We start from the raw sequence: 17,915 nt of genomic DNA on the forward strand, positions 1-17,915 counted from the left end.
GTACCGCATCAGTTCGTCAGCCTCTCAACCTATACTTCAGACTGTCTTCAGCTGTGTTCATTCCGCTATGATTTTCATGAGCGCTCAACGACAATTTCTACTTCGCCTCTCCGCATCAACGTTTTAATGACAAAATATTTATACTTCTTTGGGTATCTATGCACTCGCATATACACCGTGTATCTTCTTTGTGGCGCCCATACCCATTAGGGTTTTCCGGGGATGGGTCATTGAGGGGGATTTCTTTTGTTCTCGGGGACCTTTTTTGATAGAAATGAGGAGCTTGGAAGACATTTGCATTGCTGGGAGATGATTTGTACCGTTGGTGTAATATAGATACGTATAGAACCTAACGAAATTCATCATTTTACTCATTACATATGCGTTCGAGATTATGCTCTGTAAATCATCAGTGCTCGTACCTGACTCGCCATCAAAATGATCAAGGACATAACAGTCCATACCAGAAATAACGCCGCGACTCCAAAGCTTCAAGCAAGCACAGGACTAAAATTCCCCATTCTAGGCCAGTTCCGCTGGCCCTGTCCTCTCATGACGGGGATGGTTATAGGTGCCATCATCTAGCTCCGCAAAGGTCTCACGTTCATCAAATGGCGAGTTTGGATTACTGTAGGGACTATGACTTGCCAACGCGGCATAATGGTCGGGTCTGCTGTCGCCACGATAAGCTGTCACAGACTGATCATGCCTTAACTGGTTAAATCCCAACGGCTGCGCGTGTCCAAGGGCTATAGGGCCGCCGTTTTGCTGGTGCGCATCGCCCATACTGGAAGAGGGTGTGTCATTAATGTAGGCTGGGTGGGAAGACAGGTCCGGAGCGGTCCCGTACTGGCCATTGGCTCCCTTGGTCGGTGCTCCTGAGTACTCAGATGCTGGAGGGGTTGGTGTTTGAAGAGTCCCTGGGGAGCCGGGCCCAAAGTTTTGCATAGAGTGTCTTGCAGACTTGAGGGAAGTTCTTTCCGACAACTTCTCGACCAGAGTTCCATGGGACTTCTTGATAGTCTTCTTAACAAACGACACCATGAGCAGGTTACAGCGCATGTCAACATCTTCGCGGAGATAAAGACCTGAAGCCGGTGCCCCAAGACCAAGCTCAACAGGTTGCGGACGCTCTCCAGGCATAGTTCCGCCTACAGACCAGCGGCCACGGAGGTCAAGCCCCATGGGAGCGTAACTGTGCGTCTGAAGACCATCGGAAGAGTCAAAGAAGGCAGCCGTGTATGTGACCTGACCAGAGGCGATACCGCCAGGGAGGTAATCAATGCGATCAGTCATGGAGTACCATACACACTTCTTCTCATCCTCCGGGGCGTGTGACGGAGGAGAGATTTGGTGGCGTTCTATGATGAGAGGATTCAAGTCAATCATTGCTAAATGGTCGTGTAGAAAATCTACCACTTGCTGGCGAGATAAGTTTGAAGGCAAGGGTGTGATTGTTGTGAAAGTAGACCGAGTCATGGTTTTTTCCTGGTGTTGGTTGTGATCGACGTGACACAGGATTTTGCAAGTTACAAGTGCCGTATAACAGAAGCTGTGGCGACTGAAAATGTGTGTATGGAGAATAAAAACAAGGTCCGTGATGAGCGGTGACGATCTTTTCTTGTTGTTCTGTTCAAGACTTGGGGTTGATGGAGATGGCGGAGAGTTACTAATAAGATGGGAAAGTGCAATGCGATGATGACTTGGTATGACAGGAAGGAACTAGAACTTGGCAACCGTTCAGCCCCAGCTGTGTAAGCCACAAAAAGCAGACTACCAAAGGGCAGGTGCCATCCATTCAATCCATCAAAGCTTCCTTTTGCTTGGCCGAAGGCGCTCGGAAGGTGTATCAGATTGCCACTAGCTCATCTCGTCTCCGGCAAATCAAGGCCTCACAATCTCGAGTGACGTAGCATCAGAAACATCGAGTGAGCACAGCAAAGACGACCGAGTCCAATGAATTGTTTTTTACTTTTATTATTTCTTTACGATAAAATGCTAATATTAATCAAAAATCTACTCTCGCTTGTTCATGTCCACCTAAATATACGCCTAGTCCATGTCAGATTTTAGTATGCTTCGAGTCGATGGATCTAGCGAAACCTAAACATCAACACTACAACCCAGCACATATATCCATATTATTACCGTCCTCGGAGACCAAAACATGCCACCGCCATCTTCAAGGGGAAAACCCCGTCCGTCTCAGCAATGCCGTCTTGTTTCCCTCGCAAAAGATCATCCAGGGCTCATGAATACGGACAGGTAGCCCCGATGTATCTGTTACTTGTCTATACTTGCTCAGGGGCATCATTAATAGTCTATTATATGCAACGCAGAGATGTGTATCTATCAAGCCAATAGGGCATCGTATCGTAAAACTGCAACCTCCGCCACTATATCTCCCTACACCATCTTGCCAGTACAGCACTCAACTTCACTGCTGCTGGGATCTCCTCCAGTGCGACGTCGACTTTCCACATCTTGCCTTCTAATCCGCCATGCCCAAGGTTACGGGCACCACCTATGCCAGCAGGCACCAATAATCCCAGTGAGATGAGCCGTTCCCATGCGATGCCAGCTACGCCACGGCTCCATACTCGGACACCTCCACCTACAGCAAGCATACCTGCTGTTGCTGAGTGAACTCGCTGTCTTCCCATCAAGGAACTGTACTCATCGTATGCCATGGCCAAGTTTACCGTATCCGTGTGTGCTACAATGTCCAATCGTGCTGCAGCAATAAGGAGTCCCAAGTCTAGCTCAGACAGCGTTGAAAGCAAGTGAAGCCTGGAGTCAGGGGGTGTCAAGGATTCAACATCTGCTTGCACAGCAGGGATCTTGAGTGTCACGTCGTTGGCTGAGAGAGCCGACAGAGGTAAGATCCATTCGGTCAGGAATGCCGAAGCCGACTTGGTTGTGTAATAATGATACTGAAGCAAGTCCTGGAATGATCGCTCTCTGTATAGTCCCTGTATTGTATGTTAGTATGTGATTCGCATCCAAATAGGATCTGACCAACCTCGATCTTGTTGTTCCAATACTCCTGGAACGCAGCATGTCCTTCGAGATAGGTGTTGATGCCTTCCTTCTCAGCCTCATCGCTGTCTACAATCAGCCCCTGCCTGCAGACTTGCCAGTAAGCTGGAAGCGACTTGGGCAGAGAGAGATAGACGTATCGATGACTGAATCGACTCTTTACTCGCTTTTCCAACATCTCAACAACATCTAGTCTAGTGGTACAGCCAACCACTGCGATGGGTGCCTTTCGCGACTGTGCAATATCAAACAAGTTGTACAATAATGTTTGTCGAGGGTGCGATGCAAACATGTCGAATTCGTCAATCACAAACACAATCGACTGTGACGTAACACCTTCGTCTGTACCGATAATCTCAGATGGATGTGACAGGAGAGCAAGTAACGACGCCATGGTGTCGGCATAGTTTGTCTGCAAGCATCGTCAGTGAGAGTAATTTATGGAACCAAGGGGTATTCTTACTCTGTTCACCAGGTCATCCTCTACCTGCATCTCTTTGCCTAGCTGTCGCCAGATCTCTTTTAGGGCCAGCTTATCATCCGTATGAATGAAGCCATTGAGCCGCACCACGTGAAAATCGCTTCTGTGTTCCTGAGATACATCAGAAATGACCTTTTCTAGTAACTGTAAGATAAATAGTTAGCATTCGGTGCGCCCAGAAAGCGAAATCACAGCGCCTTACAGTGGTCTTGCCACATCCCCTTGCTCCAATTATCATCATGGAGTTTCCTTCACCGGCAACAACAGTCTGTCCCACAAGCTGGTAAACCTTTTCTTCAGCCTCAAGCTGCGCAGACAACTGCAAACGCCTTCTCCCCGTACAACGGTCGAGAAGCACTCGTTGTAATGATCGTACATGCTGGTCCAAATTGGCGATGTCAGGTACATCTACTGCGATCTTAACAGCTGGAGGCTGCACGCCAGCGGTCTTTTTCGGCGTCTTAAGCATGTCCTCTTGAGTACACGACTTGCAAAGCCAATCGCCTTCTGGAATATCGGGAACGCCATAACATTCTTGATGAACTGCAAAATCACACATGTCGCATAGAATGATTTGGTTGGGGGCCTGCGAATGGGGTTTCAAGCACATTGCGCACACGATCTCATCTGCTTCAGAGTTGGCGGCCTTACGTGGCGTCTTGGGTTTGCTCGGTAGGTCCTCAAAGAAAACTTCGCCATTTTGGTTGTCCTGACCTGCCCCAAAAGTGACGTTCTTCGGCCGGCCTCGTGGTCTCCCCTTCTTGGGGCTCAGGATACTCTTGGGCGTAGGTTTTGGCAGCGAAAGAGATCCATTCGTTGTGGACAGCTCGTCGATAGATTCTTGTTTTGCTGAAAGCCCATCATCTGCCGCTGGGGCTGGTTCTTCAACCTTCTTCTTCCGCGGTCGGCCTCTTGGGGCAGCTGGTTTCTTTGGTGAAGCGGTCCTCGGTCGGCTAACACCGACCTTCTTTGGTAGAGGATAAGATCTTTTTGAATCTCCGGTATCCCATATTGTTCCTCTCAGTGCTGATGCCTTAAGTGCAGGGCGGAACATGGGTTGTGCGGCAGGTTGTGTGGCGGGTTGCGATACAGGTTTTGATGGCGACACGACGGGCCGCTGGTCGGTCGGTATCTTGAGATTGTTGTCTACTGGGGGCCATAAGTTCTGACCGTTGGATATGACTGATGAATATGCTGAATTGATGGCGTTGAGCGCCTTGGGGGTTGAAGGCGATCCGGGTACGAGTTCATCGAGTCGGCGTTTCTTGAGGGTCGCAGGTGTTGGGACGGGGTCATCTTGGAATTGAGTGCGCTTTCGAGCGTTGGGAGTAGGAGAATGATTCATGATTGTCGATTATATGCGTGGTTTATATATTATGTCGTCGAGCCGTTTCTTGATGGAAGTTTGCTATCGCATCGTCACCGTGTCTATTCGTGAGTGATCTGGCTGGTCTGGTTTGGTTGCCAATACAAATAAATCATTAGTGGACTAGCCAAGCTAAAACCAGGGGAGACGCGTTTGACGCGTTGAGATTGAGACTAAGAAAAGTAAGCGCTTAATTTCGGAGCCATGTCACGTGGCCAAAAACGACATGCAATAAAGCTCCACTTTACAGCCCTACGATTGCATGCAGATGCAGATGCAGATGCAGATGAAGATCGAGATGGTTGTTGGTTGAGTCGAGTTGAGTTGCCCAAACGGGTTGCATTTTTCGGATACAGGCATTTCGATCCTTGTAACTTAGCGATTGACTCAATCTAACTGTGTTGATTTGACACCAATGACTCAGTCACAGACCGTTATACTGGCATACCGCCTAGTTATGGGCAGACATGTTTTCTCGTTTCAATAACTGCGTCTCGGGCACCTGCCAAGCCTTTTCGTCAAGGTTGGTACGCATCTTTTGAACTAAAAACAGAAGGGCTGAGTATCATCGACGAATCAACTGGTCGGCTAGTCTCTTCAGCTAAGTGGATTAACGTGGTTGGGGGCCACTTGCACTCTCACGTAAGATTTCAATGTCACTTCAACTACCGTTGCCAGTGGACGCTAGGCTCTACTAGACCATATTGATCGTGAATCTAAATCAAGGATCAAGCCATAATCCAATGTGGCTCCTGTTGTACTCGAATTCTCCCGCTAAAAGTCAGGCTCAGTGAGTTGATGGTGTTATGTTAGGGTCAACCATGCCTTAGTAGTGAAAATCGCTGTTTGATGGCATGGCTAGGAGTATCAACCCCTGCTCGTCTCTCAGGTCCTGACCTCCAGTTGTATTTATATAGTCAAGGCAGCCCCCAATGGGCAAAGGTGGTTGTGTACTTCAGTTGACTCGGTTGTCAGACTTACGTGGGACTCCTATTCTACAGTACGTGCAGAGGTTCCATCAGGCGAAAAGAGGCATTGTCCTCGAGCCATATTCTACCCATGGCCATGCTAATCATTAATAGTTGGTTCAATTTGATCCCCAGTCTACAATGTCGTACCAAGAACCGCACGAGGCTGTTACAACAGCCCAGAAGCTCGTCTTGTTCAAGAGTCCTCTCATAGGACGATCAGACTCCAGTGACAATGGCCCTCCTACCAAGCAACCTACCGCTCCTGATATGAGCCTCTTTGGTAACCGATACGACGATGACTGTCCACAATTTCAAAAGGTTGGCAACAAATAAAGCATCGCTGTAACGATGCTAACAGTCTCTAGCACGAGGATGCCAGTCTACTCGAGCTTTTCTACGATCTGTTCTTCGCTGCCAACTACACCGTCTTCTGTGAAACCCAAGGCGTCAACAGCCCTGACCGTTTCAAAGCCTATGTCGGCTACTTCACGTAAGAGAGTGAACCTCTGAGCGAATGTGACGAAACTGACATATTGACAGTGTCCTTTGGATTACATGGCTCACAACTAGTTTGTACGATGTACGATTCGTAACAGACAGTATCTTTGGTAGGTCTTCTTCAGTGATGAGGCTTTGGCACTACTAACAATTATAGAACGTGTCGCCCGAGGTATTCATCTTGGTGTTATGGTTGGATTTGCCGTCGTTGCTCCCAAGTTCAAGCCGGAAGACCAAGACATGAAGACGATGAGAACATTCTGTAAGTCTCTCATTCTGCTCTCCTCGCCGTATCCCTTACATCTGAAACTGACTTGTTTAGCCATTATCCTTATGGTGTCCCGTCTAGCCTTGGCCATCGAGTATGCGAGTATACTCTGGCATATCCGCAAGTTCAAGAAGCAAGCCCTGCCTATGCTGCTTCAGATCGGATTGAACTTTGTCCTCGCCATGATCTATCTCGGTACCACATTCCGCTTCACCAACCACAATAGTAACGTCTACATCACATGGTACATCCTTGCTGTTGTCGAGGTTGTCCTCACATTTGCATTGGCATACATCTTCCCAGTTCTCAGCTTCCAAGGAACACATTTGATGAAGCGCATGGGTCTTTTGACCGTCATTATCGTTGGCGACGGAATCATCACCATTTGCAAAAGCGTTGTCACTATTGTTGAGAATCCTGATTCGTGGAGTAAGTCTTTCCTGCTGATAAAATGTCAGAAAACCTAAGCTAACCCCCTGCAACAGATGCTGAAACCGTGGGTGTTGTTCTCTCCTCTGCTACCACCATCTACGTTGTGTTCCTTATCTACTTTGACTGGATGAAGAACCCTTACCTCCCAAAGTTCCGCCAACAGCTCTGGACCATCATCCACTATCCCCTTCATCTCGCACTTTGCCTGTTTATCCAAGGATTTACTCAACTCGTCATCTGGACCAAAGTCTTCAATGTCATCAAGACAATCGACTTGTTCGGGGGCATCAATGAAGACGACATACCCGTGGACAGCATAAGTGATATAACGACAAAGATAATGCGGAACATCTTTGAGACTATTGTGAAAAACTTCTTCACGCTCTTTCCACCACAGTATATTGAGACTCAGGAGGCCGTCATCACAGCCCTTGACAAGTTTTCTACTATCAACGATACCTTCTGGGTACCTTTCTTTGACTGGACCGAAACACAACTGGATAAGGATATGCCCGACGCCAAACAGTTCCAGATATTGACTGAATCTCTGCAAGGGCTTGGAAACGCCATGACAAACGCTATACTCGAGACTTTTAAGATTAATCTAGTCAGTGAAGTGCAGGAGTACAATAAAGCCCACAATATTACTGAACAGACCGGCGCGGAGTTCGAGGCAGACCTCTCCAACCGTTTGGACGCACGCTTTCATCTCATTGTGAGACACCCTCCCCATCAACCAGTTCCTTTCTCTAAAGTACTAACCTATTACAAAGTTCAACTACACCTACATTGCGGCTGGTATTTCACTCATCGTCATGGTGGCCCTTGCTGTTATGTCGCGTACAACCCGCTGGAGTAAATGGGCTATAACTCGCCACATCATCTTTGTTCTTCTCGGCATTGGCACAAGTCTTGTCGCAATAGTGAAGTACAACCAGGAACGGGCCGAGAAATACCAGACGAGTGGCTGGATGATACCTGTTATCACTCTCGTCTGGGTCACTGTCCTTGCCTTGACTCATATTCGCAACCCGCCACCATTATTCTTCAAGGGTAGCAAGTCCTTCTGGAGCAAACAAAACGAGTCGCAGACTTACAACCGGGTTATGCCTTCTGAGCAGCAGACCGAATACAAAGCGGCCCCTCATACGCAAGTCACTTCCTCGGTTTAGACTAGCAATCTAGGCTCTATAAATACGTTTGGTTTGAGTAGCCCAAGTAAAAAATGGGCTCTGGATAAACAGAAGCTATAGACTGTCATATCATTCATCCACCGAGTGCTAAGATGGAGAGATCATCAGAGTTCAGACGAATAAAACAACAAAGAGAGTGATGTAACTTCATATTAGAAGGATATAGATACATCATATTTGGCTGTGTGATTTAGAAGCAATCCGAGTCCTCCTCTACATTTGCTTTCTGGCCCAAGAGCTTCACACCGTAACCGGCTCATTCGTTGTGCCTTCACCATCAATCTCCATCGCAGGACTTTGGTGCCCGGTAGCTATGTACAATGATATCTCTTGTGCAGCATCATCTCTTGGTAGTTCATTTACCCTGGCATCCTTCCCAAGTTCCGGGTTCTGCTCATTTAAAGTGTCCGTGCCGTTTGTCATGCTGGCTTCCGCTTGATCCTCGTTTCCGTTGGCCATATGCTCGGTGCCTTCCATTTTGACGTCATTCTCTTCTTTTGATACAATAGGGCTTCGTGTTGTCTTGAGCTCTGGTGGGAGGTTAACGTCCCAGTCGTCCTTGAATTTGTTGTCCAGGTGCTCGTCAAAATCACCCATCTTCCGCCTCTCGTGGGCTGCCCAAGCCTGAGCCAGCCATTCGGGGTCGTGTCGCCCTTGGGCGATGTTCTCTGTGTAGGCAGCACAGTCATAGCGAAAGCTGTCATCATTCATGAGCGATGCAAAATCAGGACAGGCGTCTTCTGTGCCTGCACTGAGGATGTGCTGAGAATCTGGGAAGAGTGCTAGTATTTCTGCCCTCTCTTCATTTTCTAGAATTTCCCAGGCCATAGGATTTGACAATATACTCTGTATTCGTTAGTTGACGGTTTCTTCGCCATTTGAATAGCAGCGGGCCATACATACTCTGAGATCAGCCGAAGCTAGAGGTGATTTGGGGTCCGTCAAGATGTTGTCTTGGTTCCATTTTGATCTTCTGGCCGCCTTCTTCACGACAACTCTCTTTTTACTTTTGGCTTTCTTGATGCCCTTTGATGTAGATGCTGTGCTTGTCTCCTGCTGAGCTAGTGGTGATGCAGACGCGTCTGGCAGCTGATCAACAATGGGGTGCGAACCATCATCAAGCCCTTGATCGGGCACCGATAATGGAAGAGAGTATTCTGATACATTCTCTTGTGGCTCAATTGCATCTTCGCCACTCACGACTATCGTGTCTCTGTCGTCGTAAGCCATTGTCGCGAGGCTGTTTGGTTGGTCAAGATTGGTGAGTGCTGAGGCTCGGTCGGGATTACTTTATGAGCAGGTCAAAGACGAGTTTAGTGGAGAGAAGACGAAAACGGAGAAATAGACTCAACTCCTAGATAGCGATAGCGAGAAAGATAGTTTTGACGGAAAGTAAACATTTATATATTACGCTGCTTTTCTTTGTGCATATTCAAACGTACCTATTTGTTTGGCCAGGTTCCAGGGTAGCCTCAATGCGAGGTACTTTGGTAGCAAGCAGTTTGTATGTTGCTCTGCAGAGACGCTCCTGCCTCAACTGCACGTAACGGCTGACAAAGCGGGCGTTACACATGGAACCTCAATTGACCATTGATTGTCATGTTTTGTTTGTTCTCAACATTCCCGAATTCAACACGGCGGATAAATTCACGACTTTGCATTGCTCCACCGCCGGCTACTTATAATGTGATATCATTACATGGCAGAATGGTACCCCCACGATATTTTGGGGTCAACTGCATCCCACCCTGGCCCCTCCCGCAATGATCAACACGGCAATGTATCCGACCATGTTCAAAGCAAATCCCCGCTTATTGAACAGTTGCTGGAAACCAGACGATAAATGCATGATATTGGGATTGGATTAGAAAGCTACAAGGGTAAGCTAGCAGCTCATTGCTGAGATATATATACTCTCTTCATCACCCTTGGACAAGTTTCCTCTTTTACCGATCTATGTCACCTGTCCCAAACTACTAACATCGACATCATGACTTCCACCAAGGCGCTCTGTCTTGGCTACGATGGTGTTCACCCTTTCTCTAAAGTGGAGATTAAGGACCGCTCTTCAGTCCAAGAGCTCCTTCGCACTGTTCTCGACCCCTTAGGACCTTTCTTCTCACCCGAAAAGGCTCGTGTCAAGTGTCCGGGTGCAACAGCAGTCCGCTTCGACCAAACTGCCTCCGAGGTTGAAGGTATATGCCGCCCGCTTTGGGGCCTGGCTGCTTTGTTGGCAGGTGGTGGTGATTACGATGGCAAGGAATGGTGGATTCAGGGTATCAAGTCAGGAACCGATCCAGAGAGTCCCGAATATTGGGGATACCCTCAAGACAATGATCAGAGAATGGTTGAAATGTGCCCCCTCGGTAAGGACCTATGGCAAACACCCAAAACTGGTCTAAACCTGACCCGGTATCCTAGGTTGGGCGCTGGCTGTGGCTCCCGACTTTTGGAGCAGCTTGTCAGATAAGGAGAAGAGCAATGTCGAGGCTTGGCTGGGAAACTCAATTAATGAGAAAAAGTCAGTCACAAGTACTACAAAGACTCTCTATCAGCTAACCGCTGCTTCAGCATGCCCAACACCAACTGGCTTTGGTTTCGAGTTTTTGCCAACCTTGGTCTGAAGAAAAATGGCGGCAAATTCTCCCAAGAGAGACTCGACAGCGACATTGAACACCTCGAGACCTTTTATCGGGGAGGGGGTTGGTCGAACGACGGACCAGAAGGAATCCACCGTAAGAACCATACAGAACGTTACAGCAACTTCAACTTACACAGACAGAAATGGACTACTACTCTTCCAGCTTTGCGATTCAACTACTACAGCTCCTATACGCTAAGTTGGCAGGGGACGAAGACCCGAAGCGTGCTGATGAATTTAAGCGACGTGCACAGCAGGTTGCTCTGGACCTGATCCATTACTTCGATGATGAAGGCAGAGCCATTCCGTATGGCCGAAGTGTAGGTTACCGCTTCGCTATGGTCTCCTTCTGGGGAGCATTGGCTCATGCTGATGTCGAGCTACCTGCACCTTTGACATGGGGCATGGTTAAGGGAGTGGTTTTCAGACATTTGCGCTGGTGGCAGACCCAGAATGATATCTGGACGTCAAGCGGAACGCTATCGATTGGGTATTCGTACCCAAACATGTATGTAAGTAACGGTTACTTTCACTCCGTGGGTACGAGTTTACTGACACATACCAGATGGCGGAGAACTATAACAGCCCAGGAAGTCCGGTAAGATGAGTACTGGCAGCAAGAAGAAACAATCTGTCTGACCTGAATCGTAGTATTGGGCCTGTCTCGCATTCATGTGTCTGGCTACACCAGAAGACCACCCCTTCTGGACATCCGAGGAAGAATCAGCGAGTGGTGTGATCCCAAAAGTAAAAGCCTTGAATCAGCCAGGCCACATTATGAGGTGGGGATCCCATTATATATGATTTGGCAAGCGGCAGTAATACTGACATTGGTTTAGCTACCTCGGAGGCCACTGCATGCTACTCTCATCAGGGCAAGCCTGCAGCTATCCAATGAAAGGAACGCATGCCAAGTATGGCGGATTCGCTTACAGCAGTGCCTACGGATATTCAGTACCCCCTGGACTCTTTTCTCTGGAGCAATACGCATTGGCGTCGCAGCTTGGTCTGTCGGATGATGGGGGCGAGTATTGGAAAACCCGAAGACTCTGCGAGTACGCGGGGATTGAAGACCGTGAAGGCGCCCCTGTTCTCGTCTCGGTCTGGAAACCTTTTTCGGATGTCACAATCCGCACAATTCTGGTTCCTCCTGTGGAGAAGACCCCAAACTGGCACCTTCGAGTTCACCATATCAAGAGCGCTCGCGAAGTCATGACAGCCGACGGCTCCTTTGCCATTTGTAATGTCAATACGACTAACGGACGATATCTAGGCCCTTACGACAAAGAGAAACACGAGGGAACATCACCCAAGATCATTGGGAATTATGACTTGAACACCCCCGACGGCTGGACAAGTGGAAAGTTGGGGGCTTTTGCAGTGTCCAAAGGCGCTGTAGGGATCAAAGCTCTGGAACCGACCCAAGGCCGCCAAGCCATGTTGGTTAACGCAGACCCGAACTCGAATCTTATTGAGAGCCGAAGCACAATTCCAACTTTACAACATACAATCAAAGCTGGTGAGTCGGTATGGTATGTGTCTGCTATATATGCCAAGCCCTCGGGGGTTGGGGTGAGCCAAGAAAGCTATCTCGATGGATGGGACAAGACCCCAGGCGTGCCAGGTTGGCTAGAGAAGGAGATGAGTGCTTAACCCCAAATGTCAGAAGTAAGCTCGTCGAATGGTCGGAAATGAGATGGATGGCACGGAAATCAAAGATTCCATCAATCAGATTATTACCTGATCTTCTCCTCACTCAAAGTCATCTCCCCGCCTTTAGTCTGCTCTGTGCTTGACCGTTCCTTGCGGGGATGGTCTGCCATATGTTGTCCCGACCCTTGGCACAGGTCGATCTCCGTTCATGGTCCAGCGACAGCCGCCAGAAGAAGCGGGCGGGCGGGCTATTGAGGCTGAAGTGATCACGCTTGCTTCTCATTCGGTACGATAACCTTAAAAGAAAAGGCTCCGCATTTGTTTAAAGCTCCAGACTTGTGCGATCACCAGCCGGACAGACTAATTTCCACCTATCACAGAGCAGAGACGTTCACAGCCTTTTACCACGATTCCATGGTGCATGTCACTATGCTTAATCGACATGGGGAGTCTCTCCACAACCCCAGGTTCCACGCGGTAACCGCCTCCCCGCATATTAACACAAATCCTCCCAAGGATGGGTTGTTTCTGAGCAGCCGAGACGCATCATAGAGGGATCTCTCGTGCCCCCAAAGTTCATCTCAACATCAGCCTGGGCATTCCGTTAGCTTGGGATACACCTCTTCCCCGCGCTTGATGGTGTAGTTAATTTCGACGACACAAGCAAATCGATTCGTGGACAATTTTGTCCGCTTCTAAGTGTTCATACGAGGGTAACATTTTGCGCTAGTAGATATACGATGTTTTCGAGGGTTTGACCTCAAGCCTAATGTTCAAATTCACAAGTCACTACGAGCGAAGATATTTGAAGTTTGGTTGAGCAAAAGGATGAGCATGATCTGTTGTCACGTACCATTACCGGTATTCTAGCTGCAGAAGGATATCCGGCAACGAATAAATTCGTTTCACCATGTATCAACGTTCCCTGTGCCGCTACGGTGCGCATGATATCCGACCCTACCAGAGAGTCTGTGCAATTGACAAGGGAGTTCATAACACACACCAACAGAACAGAAGCCGGTGCGCCGATGTTGGGGGTGACAGTCCGGTTGATGCTACCCCATGCTTGGCTGTTACTGGTCCTTGGATGATCAATTTGGGAATGGTGGTCTGGGGGAGCTCGACAGTTGGACTTTGGCCGGTTGATCATTTAATATCCTACGAGATCCCCTCGACATTTAGAATTTCTCACCAGCGATCACACCTCTTTCAATCATTCGGTGTTTTGAGTCTTCTAGCAATTATTTGTTCCCTCGATTGCTCCACGTCTCGGTTCGATCTAGAATCCGGGGAAACAAGCTTAAATTTAAAGCATCCCCTATCTTTTTCTTAGCTTGGAAACACATCCCGACCTCACTTCCTCGGCTGTTGCCACTCACCCACCACCCACGAGTCGACTTCCACCACCGCAACCATGGGTATCGCAGGTGTCCTCAAGAAGGTCGTTCGCAATGACGCGATGAAGACTGACCCCGAAGAGATTTACAATTGGCGCGTCTTTGCCGTCGTTGCAGGTTCATGCTTCGGAGGTATGCTGTTTGGCTGGGACACTGGAGCTATTGGTGGTGTTCTTGCCATGAAGGCTACCCAGGAGCGCTTCAACTACACTCCTGAGGCCAAGGTCACACTCGATCAAAACATTGTCTCAACTCTCCAGGCCGGTTGTTTTGCTGCTTGTTTCTTCACCTCGTATTTCACTGAGAGATATGGCCGACGCTGGTGTCTCATTGGAACCGGTGCTGTCACAACTATCGGTGTTATTCTTCAGGCCGCCTCTACTGCTCAAGGATCTCTCCCCGTCATGTATATCGGACGCTTTGTTGCCGGTCTGGGCGTTGGAGCTGCTTCGTCTCTGGTTCCCTTGTATGTGTCTGAGTGTGCGCCTCGAGCCATTCGTGGCGGTTTGACTTGTAAGTGCTTCAACGCTATGATCCCTGACAACTCATCGCTAACTTATGATAGCCTTTTACCAGCTGTTTATTGTTACCGGTGTCATGCTTTCTTTCTGGTATGGTAATACCTTGTTCAATCTATCGAAGCTCTAGCTAACAGGTCATCAGGATCAACTATGGCGCTCTTCTCCACCTCAGTGCTCCTACCGTCTACGCTCTGCCTCTTGCTCTCCAGGCTCTCCCCGCTGTGTTAGTAGCCATGCTATCGTGCCCAAGAATTCAAAAACTAATGTGTTCCCAGGCTTTTGATTGCCTGCATGTTGGCTGCACCTGAAAGGTTAGTAACCCAAGCATAATTCATCAAAGCATAGCTTTACTAACAATCATTAGTCCTCGATGGTGTGCTCGCAAGGATGACTGGGAACGTGCCAAGTCTATTTTGATCGGACTTCGACAGTAAGCTTTCATGATTGATAAAGAAGGACCGTTGAATAACAATTTTTGCGCCATAGGCTCCCCGAAACCCACCCATATGTCCAGACCGAACTACAGGAGATGTCCGCGCAGCTCGAGGCCGAGAAGCGACTCACAGGCAACGCTTCTGCCAGCACTCTTTGGAAGGAGCTTGTAACAATCCCTGGCAACCGAAAGCGAGCTATTATCTCTGTTTTGCTCATGGTGTGTCAGCAAATGACAGGTGAGTACCCTTCAGATCTTGTGTCATTTTCTCTAGCTAATCGACAATAGGTGTCAACGCTGTTAACTACTATGCTCCTCAAATCTTCCAGTCTCTCGGTATGACCGGCACAACCGTCTCGCTCTTCGCTACTGGTGTCTACGGTATCATCAAGGTATTAGGATGTGCTACCTTCCTCATCTTCTTTGCCGACTCTCTTGGTCGACGCCGCAGTCTTCTGTGGACAAGTGCTGCTCAGTTCCTCGCCATGTACATCATCGGTATCTACGGTCGCGTTGAGCCCCCTGTTGCTGGCGCAGGTATCTCTGCTTTCGGTTATGTTGCTATTGTCTGCATTTACCTCTGGGCTGCTTTCTTCCAATTCGGTTGGGGACCTTGCTGCTGGATTCTCGTTTCTGAGATTCCTACTGCCCGTCTCCGAGCCCTCAACGTTGCCATCGCTGCTGCTACCCAGTGGCTCTTTAACTTTATCGTCGCCCGAACTGTGCTTACCATGCAGAAGACAATGGGACCTGCCGGTTACGTAAGTGCTAATAAACATATCTATGATGACTATTAGATAACTAACAACGACTGAACAGGGTATGTTTTTCATGTTTGGTACCTTTGATCTTCTCATGGGTATCTTTGTGTGGCTCTTCGTTCCTGAGACCAAGGGTCTTAGCTTGGAGCAGATGGATGAGCTCTTTGGCGTAGCTGACGTCCAGGGCAAGCTTGACGCCGAGGGCCCTGAGGGAGCCCGCACTCCTAGCATCCGCGAGGAGGTGGCCCATATCAAGAGCAACAAGAGCTAAGCGTGTTGTATTGATGATAAAGGCGAGATGAACTTGCACGGGAGCGAAGTTTCTATTAACGTGTAATGAGGAAGAAGAATGAATTACCTGCAGGTAATCAAGCACCAGGATATGACTATAGTATGAGGCGTGGATATCTGTGTCTAGTTAGGATGACGACTGAAATATGAACCATCATGATCAGAACCCCATTGGTGGTGTTTCGATGTCAAAGTGAAAGTCAGCTAGAAGGAGTAGACGATCAACATGTACTGACTGTGGCAGTTTGGTTAATGGTTGCTAAGCTTAGAGAAGTGTGTCTATATGAAGAGGGTAAGATCCAGACGAATTGATGCTATAAATAATCAAAGATTTGTTTATCAATTTTATGGCAACGTCAGTCCACTGCGATCGGCCGTGTCTCCAGTCTGGGGGTAACCTTGTGTGAAACAAAGCAACCAACAGTTTACAGGGATGAGATTATGTATGCACTGACTCGATAGTCTACATGTTATAAGTGACCGTTGGTTGTGGTTTTAAGCGCTCTTCCCCCCCGCGCCTCGAAACATCTTCATTGACTCTTCCACAATCTCTTCTCATGTCAAACTGAGTCTTGACTTCTCAAAAAAAAAAAATGGCTTCTTCTCCACAGAAAACATCCATAGAGGTGCTGCCTCCAGAAATCTTACTTCCGATCGTCACAAGCCTTCCTGGTCTCGATACGCTTTGGGATTTGCTGAGGGCATCCCCCAACGCCTGGCGTCTCTTCAACGAGAATGCCCTTTTTATTGTTGAAAATATTCTCTCCGGCCCCAACGCGATATTACCACCTGTGGTTGTAGAAGTGGTGCGCGCCGTTATACTTGCGCGCTCAAAGGCACTCCCTTTCCAGAACCTACGTGACTTGCAGCGCCGATTCTTGTTCAGGTTGTTTCCCTGCTTTCCATCGATCGGTCAAAGCAAGGATAACTTGATCAAAATTGGGCCTGAAGTTTTATCAGCTGCAGCACCATCTGTGTCGGTTATTCGATCCACGGTTGCAACAGCTTGCCAGATCTCGACCCTTTCGCAGGCATGCTTGTCATCTTATCTTGAACGACTAAGAGACCCCAGCTTCAGGCCGATGCACTGCCTCGACCCTTACCTAAGTTACATCAACTTTCATGGGCCTGATGGTAAGCGGGTCATGGCTTGGGATTGTGTCTTTGAAGGTACACCTGCGAAGGTGGTTGATGCTGGACAGCCAAACTGGGTAGAAGAGATGCGAGCTGTTCGTGCTCTATGGATCATTCAGCTCGTGGGAGAAGTTCAGTATCAGAGCCATACTTTGGACTGGCCAAATGAAGATGTCGATAAGTTGAAAGGCATGAGCCCGGCTGACATGATCGATCAAAATAACTTTGATGAAGCTCGTCAAAAATCCGAAGAGGTCAAGTCTCTAATGCAATACATTGCTACACTTGGGGAAGCCAAACAAGATACATACTACCAACTTCCCCCACCGCCACCATTCGTAAGATGGATCACGGCGTCGCCCAACCGCAACGAACGTTTCCGCAAGTTGATTCGGCATAGCAAGGATGGGACACCACTCTGTATGCGATGTCCCACCGACGACAAGTTATGGGGTCGGACTGAAGAGTGCCTGGGACAAGAAGCTCCTGGAATGCTAATATACAGAGAGCTCAACAGACCCTGTATTGCTAGACCCGGTGCATCACCAATAGAAGGAGTAGAGTTTGGCTCGTTCCGCCAGCTCGGTTTCGCATTCTGGGATACGTGGAGGATGCACCTTTTGGGTATGCACGGCGGTTTGCATGACCATCAAATGCGCGGCGATCCTTTTTATCTGTTTGCTTGGGAGAGTATCCTACCCAATGACGAGGTTGCATATCTGAAGGTTGAGTTGCGAGAAAAGGGACGTATCGATTTCAGAGGTATGAGTTAGAGCAATAGCGGATTAAAGAGGAGCACCAAGAGCACGAGGAAACACGCTGAGGTATTCATAATA

General features: G+C 48.4%; 7 protein-coding genes across 7 annotated transcripts; 4 read left to right on the forward strand and 3 right to left on the reverse strand.

Moving 5' to 3' along the window:
- Positions 1-324: 324 nt before the first annotated feature.
- On the reverse strand, positions 325-1,479 carry FGSG_06230 (uncharacterized protein; the record flags this gene model as incomplete). Its single annotated transcript, XM_011326574.1, has 1 exon — positions 325-1,479. One exon carries the CDS (start codon positions 1,477-1,479, stop codon positions 523-525), a length of 957 nt encoding a protein of 318 aa, XP_011324876.1. The 3' UTR covers positions 325-522.
- A 917-nt stretch (positions 1,480-2,396) lies between these two features.
- Positions 2,397-4,865, reverse strand: FGSG_06231 (uncharacterized protein; the record flags this gene model as incomplete). Its single annotated transcript, XM_011326575.1, has 4 exons — positions 2,397-2,972; positions 3,023-3,451; positions 3,503-3,664; positions 3,723-4,865. 4 exons carry the CDS (start codon positions 4,863-4,865, stop codon positions 2,397-2,399), a joined length of 2,310 nt encoding a protein of 769 aa, XP_011324877.1.
- A 1,130-nt stretch (positions 4,866-5,995) lies between these two features.
- Positions 5,996-8,227, forward strand: FGSG_06232 (uncharacterized protein; the record flags this gene model as incomplete). The annotated part of the gene is made up of 7 exons (XM_011326576.1): positions 5,996-6,175; positions 6,223-6,347; positions 6,398-6,465; positions 6,513-6,617; positions 6,678-7,052; positions 7,109-7,770; positions 7,829-8,227. 7 exons carry the CDS (start codon positions 5,996-5,998, stop codon positions 8,225-8,227), a joined length of 1,914 nt encoding a protein of 637 aa, XP_011324878.1.
- A 261-nt stretch (positions 8,228-8,488) lies between these two features.
- FGSG_06233 (uncharacterized protein) lies at positions 8,489-9,478 on the reverse strand (the record flags this gene model as incomplete). The annotated part of the gene is made up of 2 exons (XM_011326577.1): positions 8,489-9,094; positions 9,152-9,478. The coding sequence occupies 2 exons, from the start codon at positions 9,476-9,478 to the stop codon at positions 8,489-8,491; spliced, it is 933 nt and encodes a 310-aa protein (XP_011324879.1).
- A 760-nt stretch (positions 9,479-10,238) lies between these two features.
- Positions 10,239-12,542, forward strand: FGSG_06234 (uncharacterized protein; the record flags this gene model as incomplete). The annotated part of the gene is made up of 7 exons (XM_011326578.1): positions 10,239-10,614; positions 10,670-10,769; positions 10,820-10,983; positions 11,031-11,401; positions 11,455-11,487; positions 11,541-11,671; positions 11,729-12,542. 7 exons carry the CDS (start codon positions 10,239-10,241, stop codon positions 12,540-12,542), a joined length of 1,989 nt encoding a protein of 662 aa, XP_011324880.1.
- A 1,414-nt stretch (positions 12,543-13,956) lies between these two features.
- On the forward strand, positions 13,957-15,925 carry FGSG_06235 (uncharacterized protein; the record flags this gene model as incomplete). The annotated part of the gene is made up of 8 exons (XM_011326579.1): positions 13,957-14,452; positions 14,505-14,550; positions 14,603-14,683; positions 14,736-14,771; positions 14,825-14,890; positions 14,947-15,131; positions 15,182-15,654; positions 15,713-15,925. The coding sequence occupies 8 exons, from the start codon at positions 13,957-13,959 to the stop codon at positions 15,923-15,925; spliced, it is 1,596 nt and encodes a 531-aa protein (XP_011324881.1).
- A 613-nt stretch (positions 15,926-16,538) lies between these two features.
- FGSG_06236 (uncharacterized protein) lies at positions 16,539-17,852 on the forward strand (the record flags this gene model as incomplete). The annotated part of the gene is made up of 1 exon (XM_011326580.1): positions 16,539-17,852. One exon carries the CDS (start codon positions 16,539-16,541, stop codon positions 17,850-17,852), a length of 1,314 nt encoding a protein of 437 aa, XP_011324882.1.
- Positions 17,853-17,915: the final 63 nt, after the last annotated feature.

Source organism: Fusarium graminearum, chromosome 3, assembly GCF_000240135.3.
Source record: "Fusarium graminearum PH-1 chromosome 3, whole genome shotgun sequence".
Classification (NCBI taxonomy): domain Eukaryota; kingdom Fungi; phylum Ascomycota; class Sordariomycetes; order Hypocreales; family Nectriaceae; genus Fusarium; species Fusarium graminearum.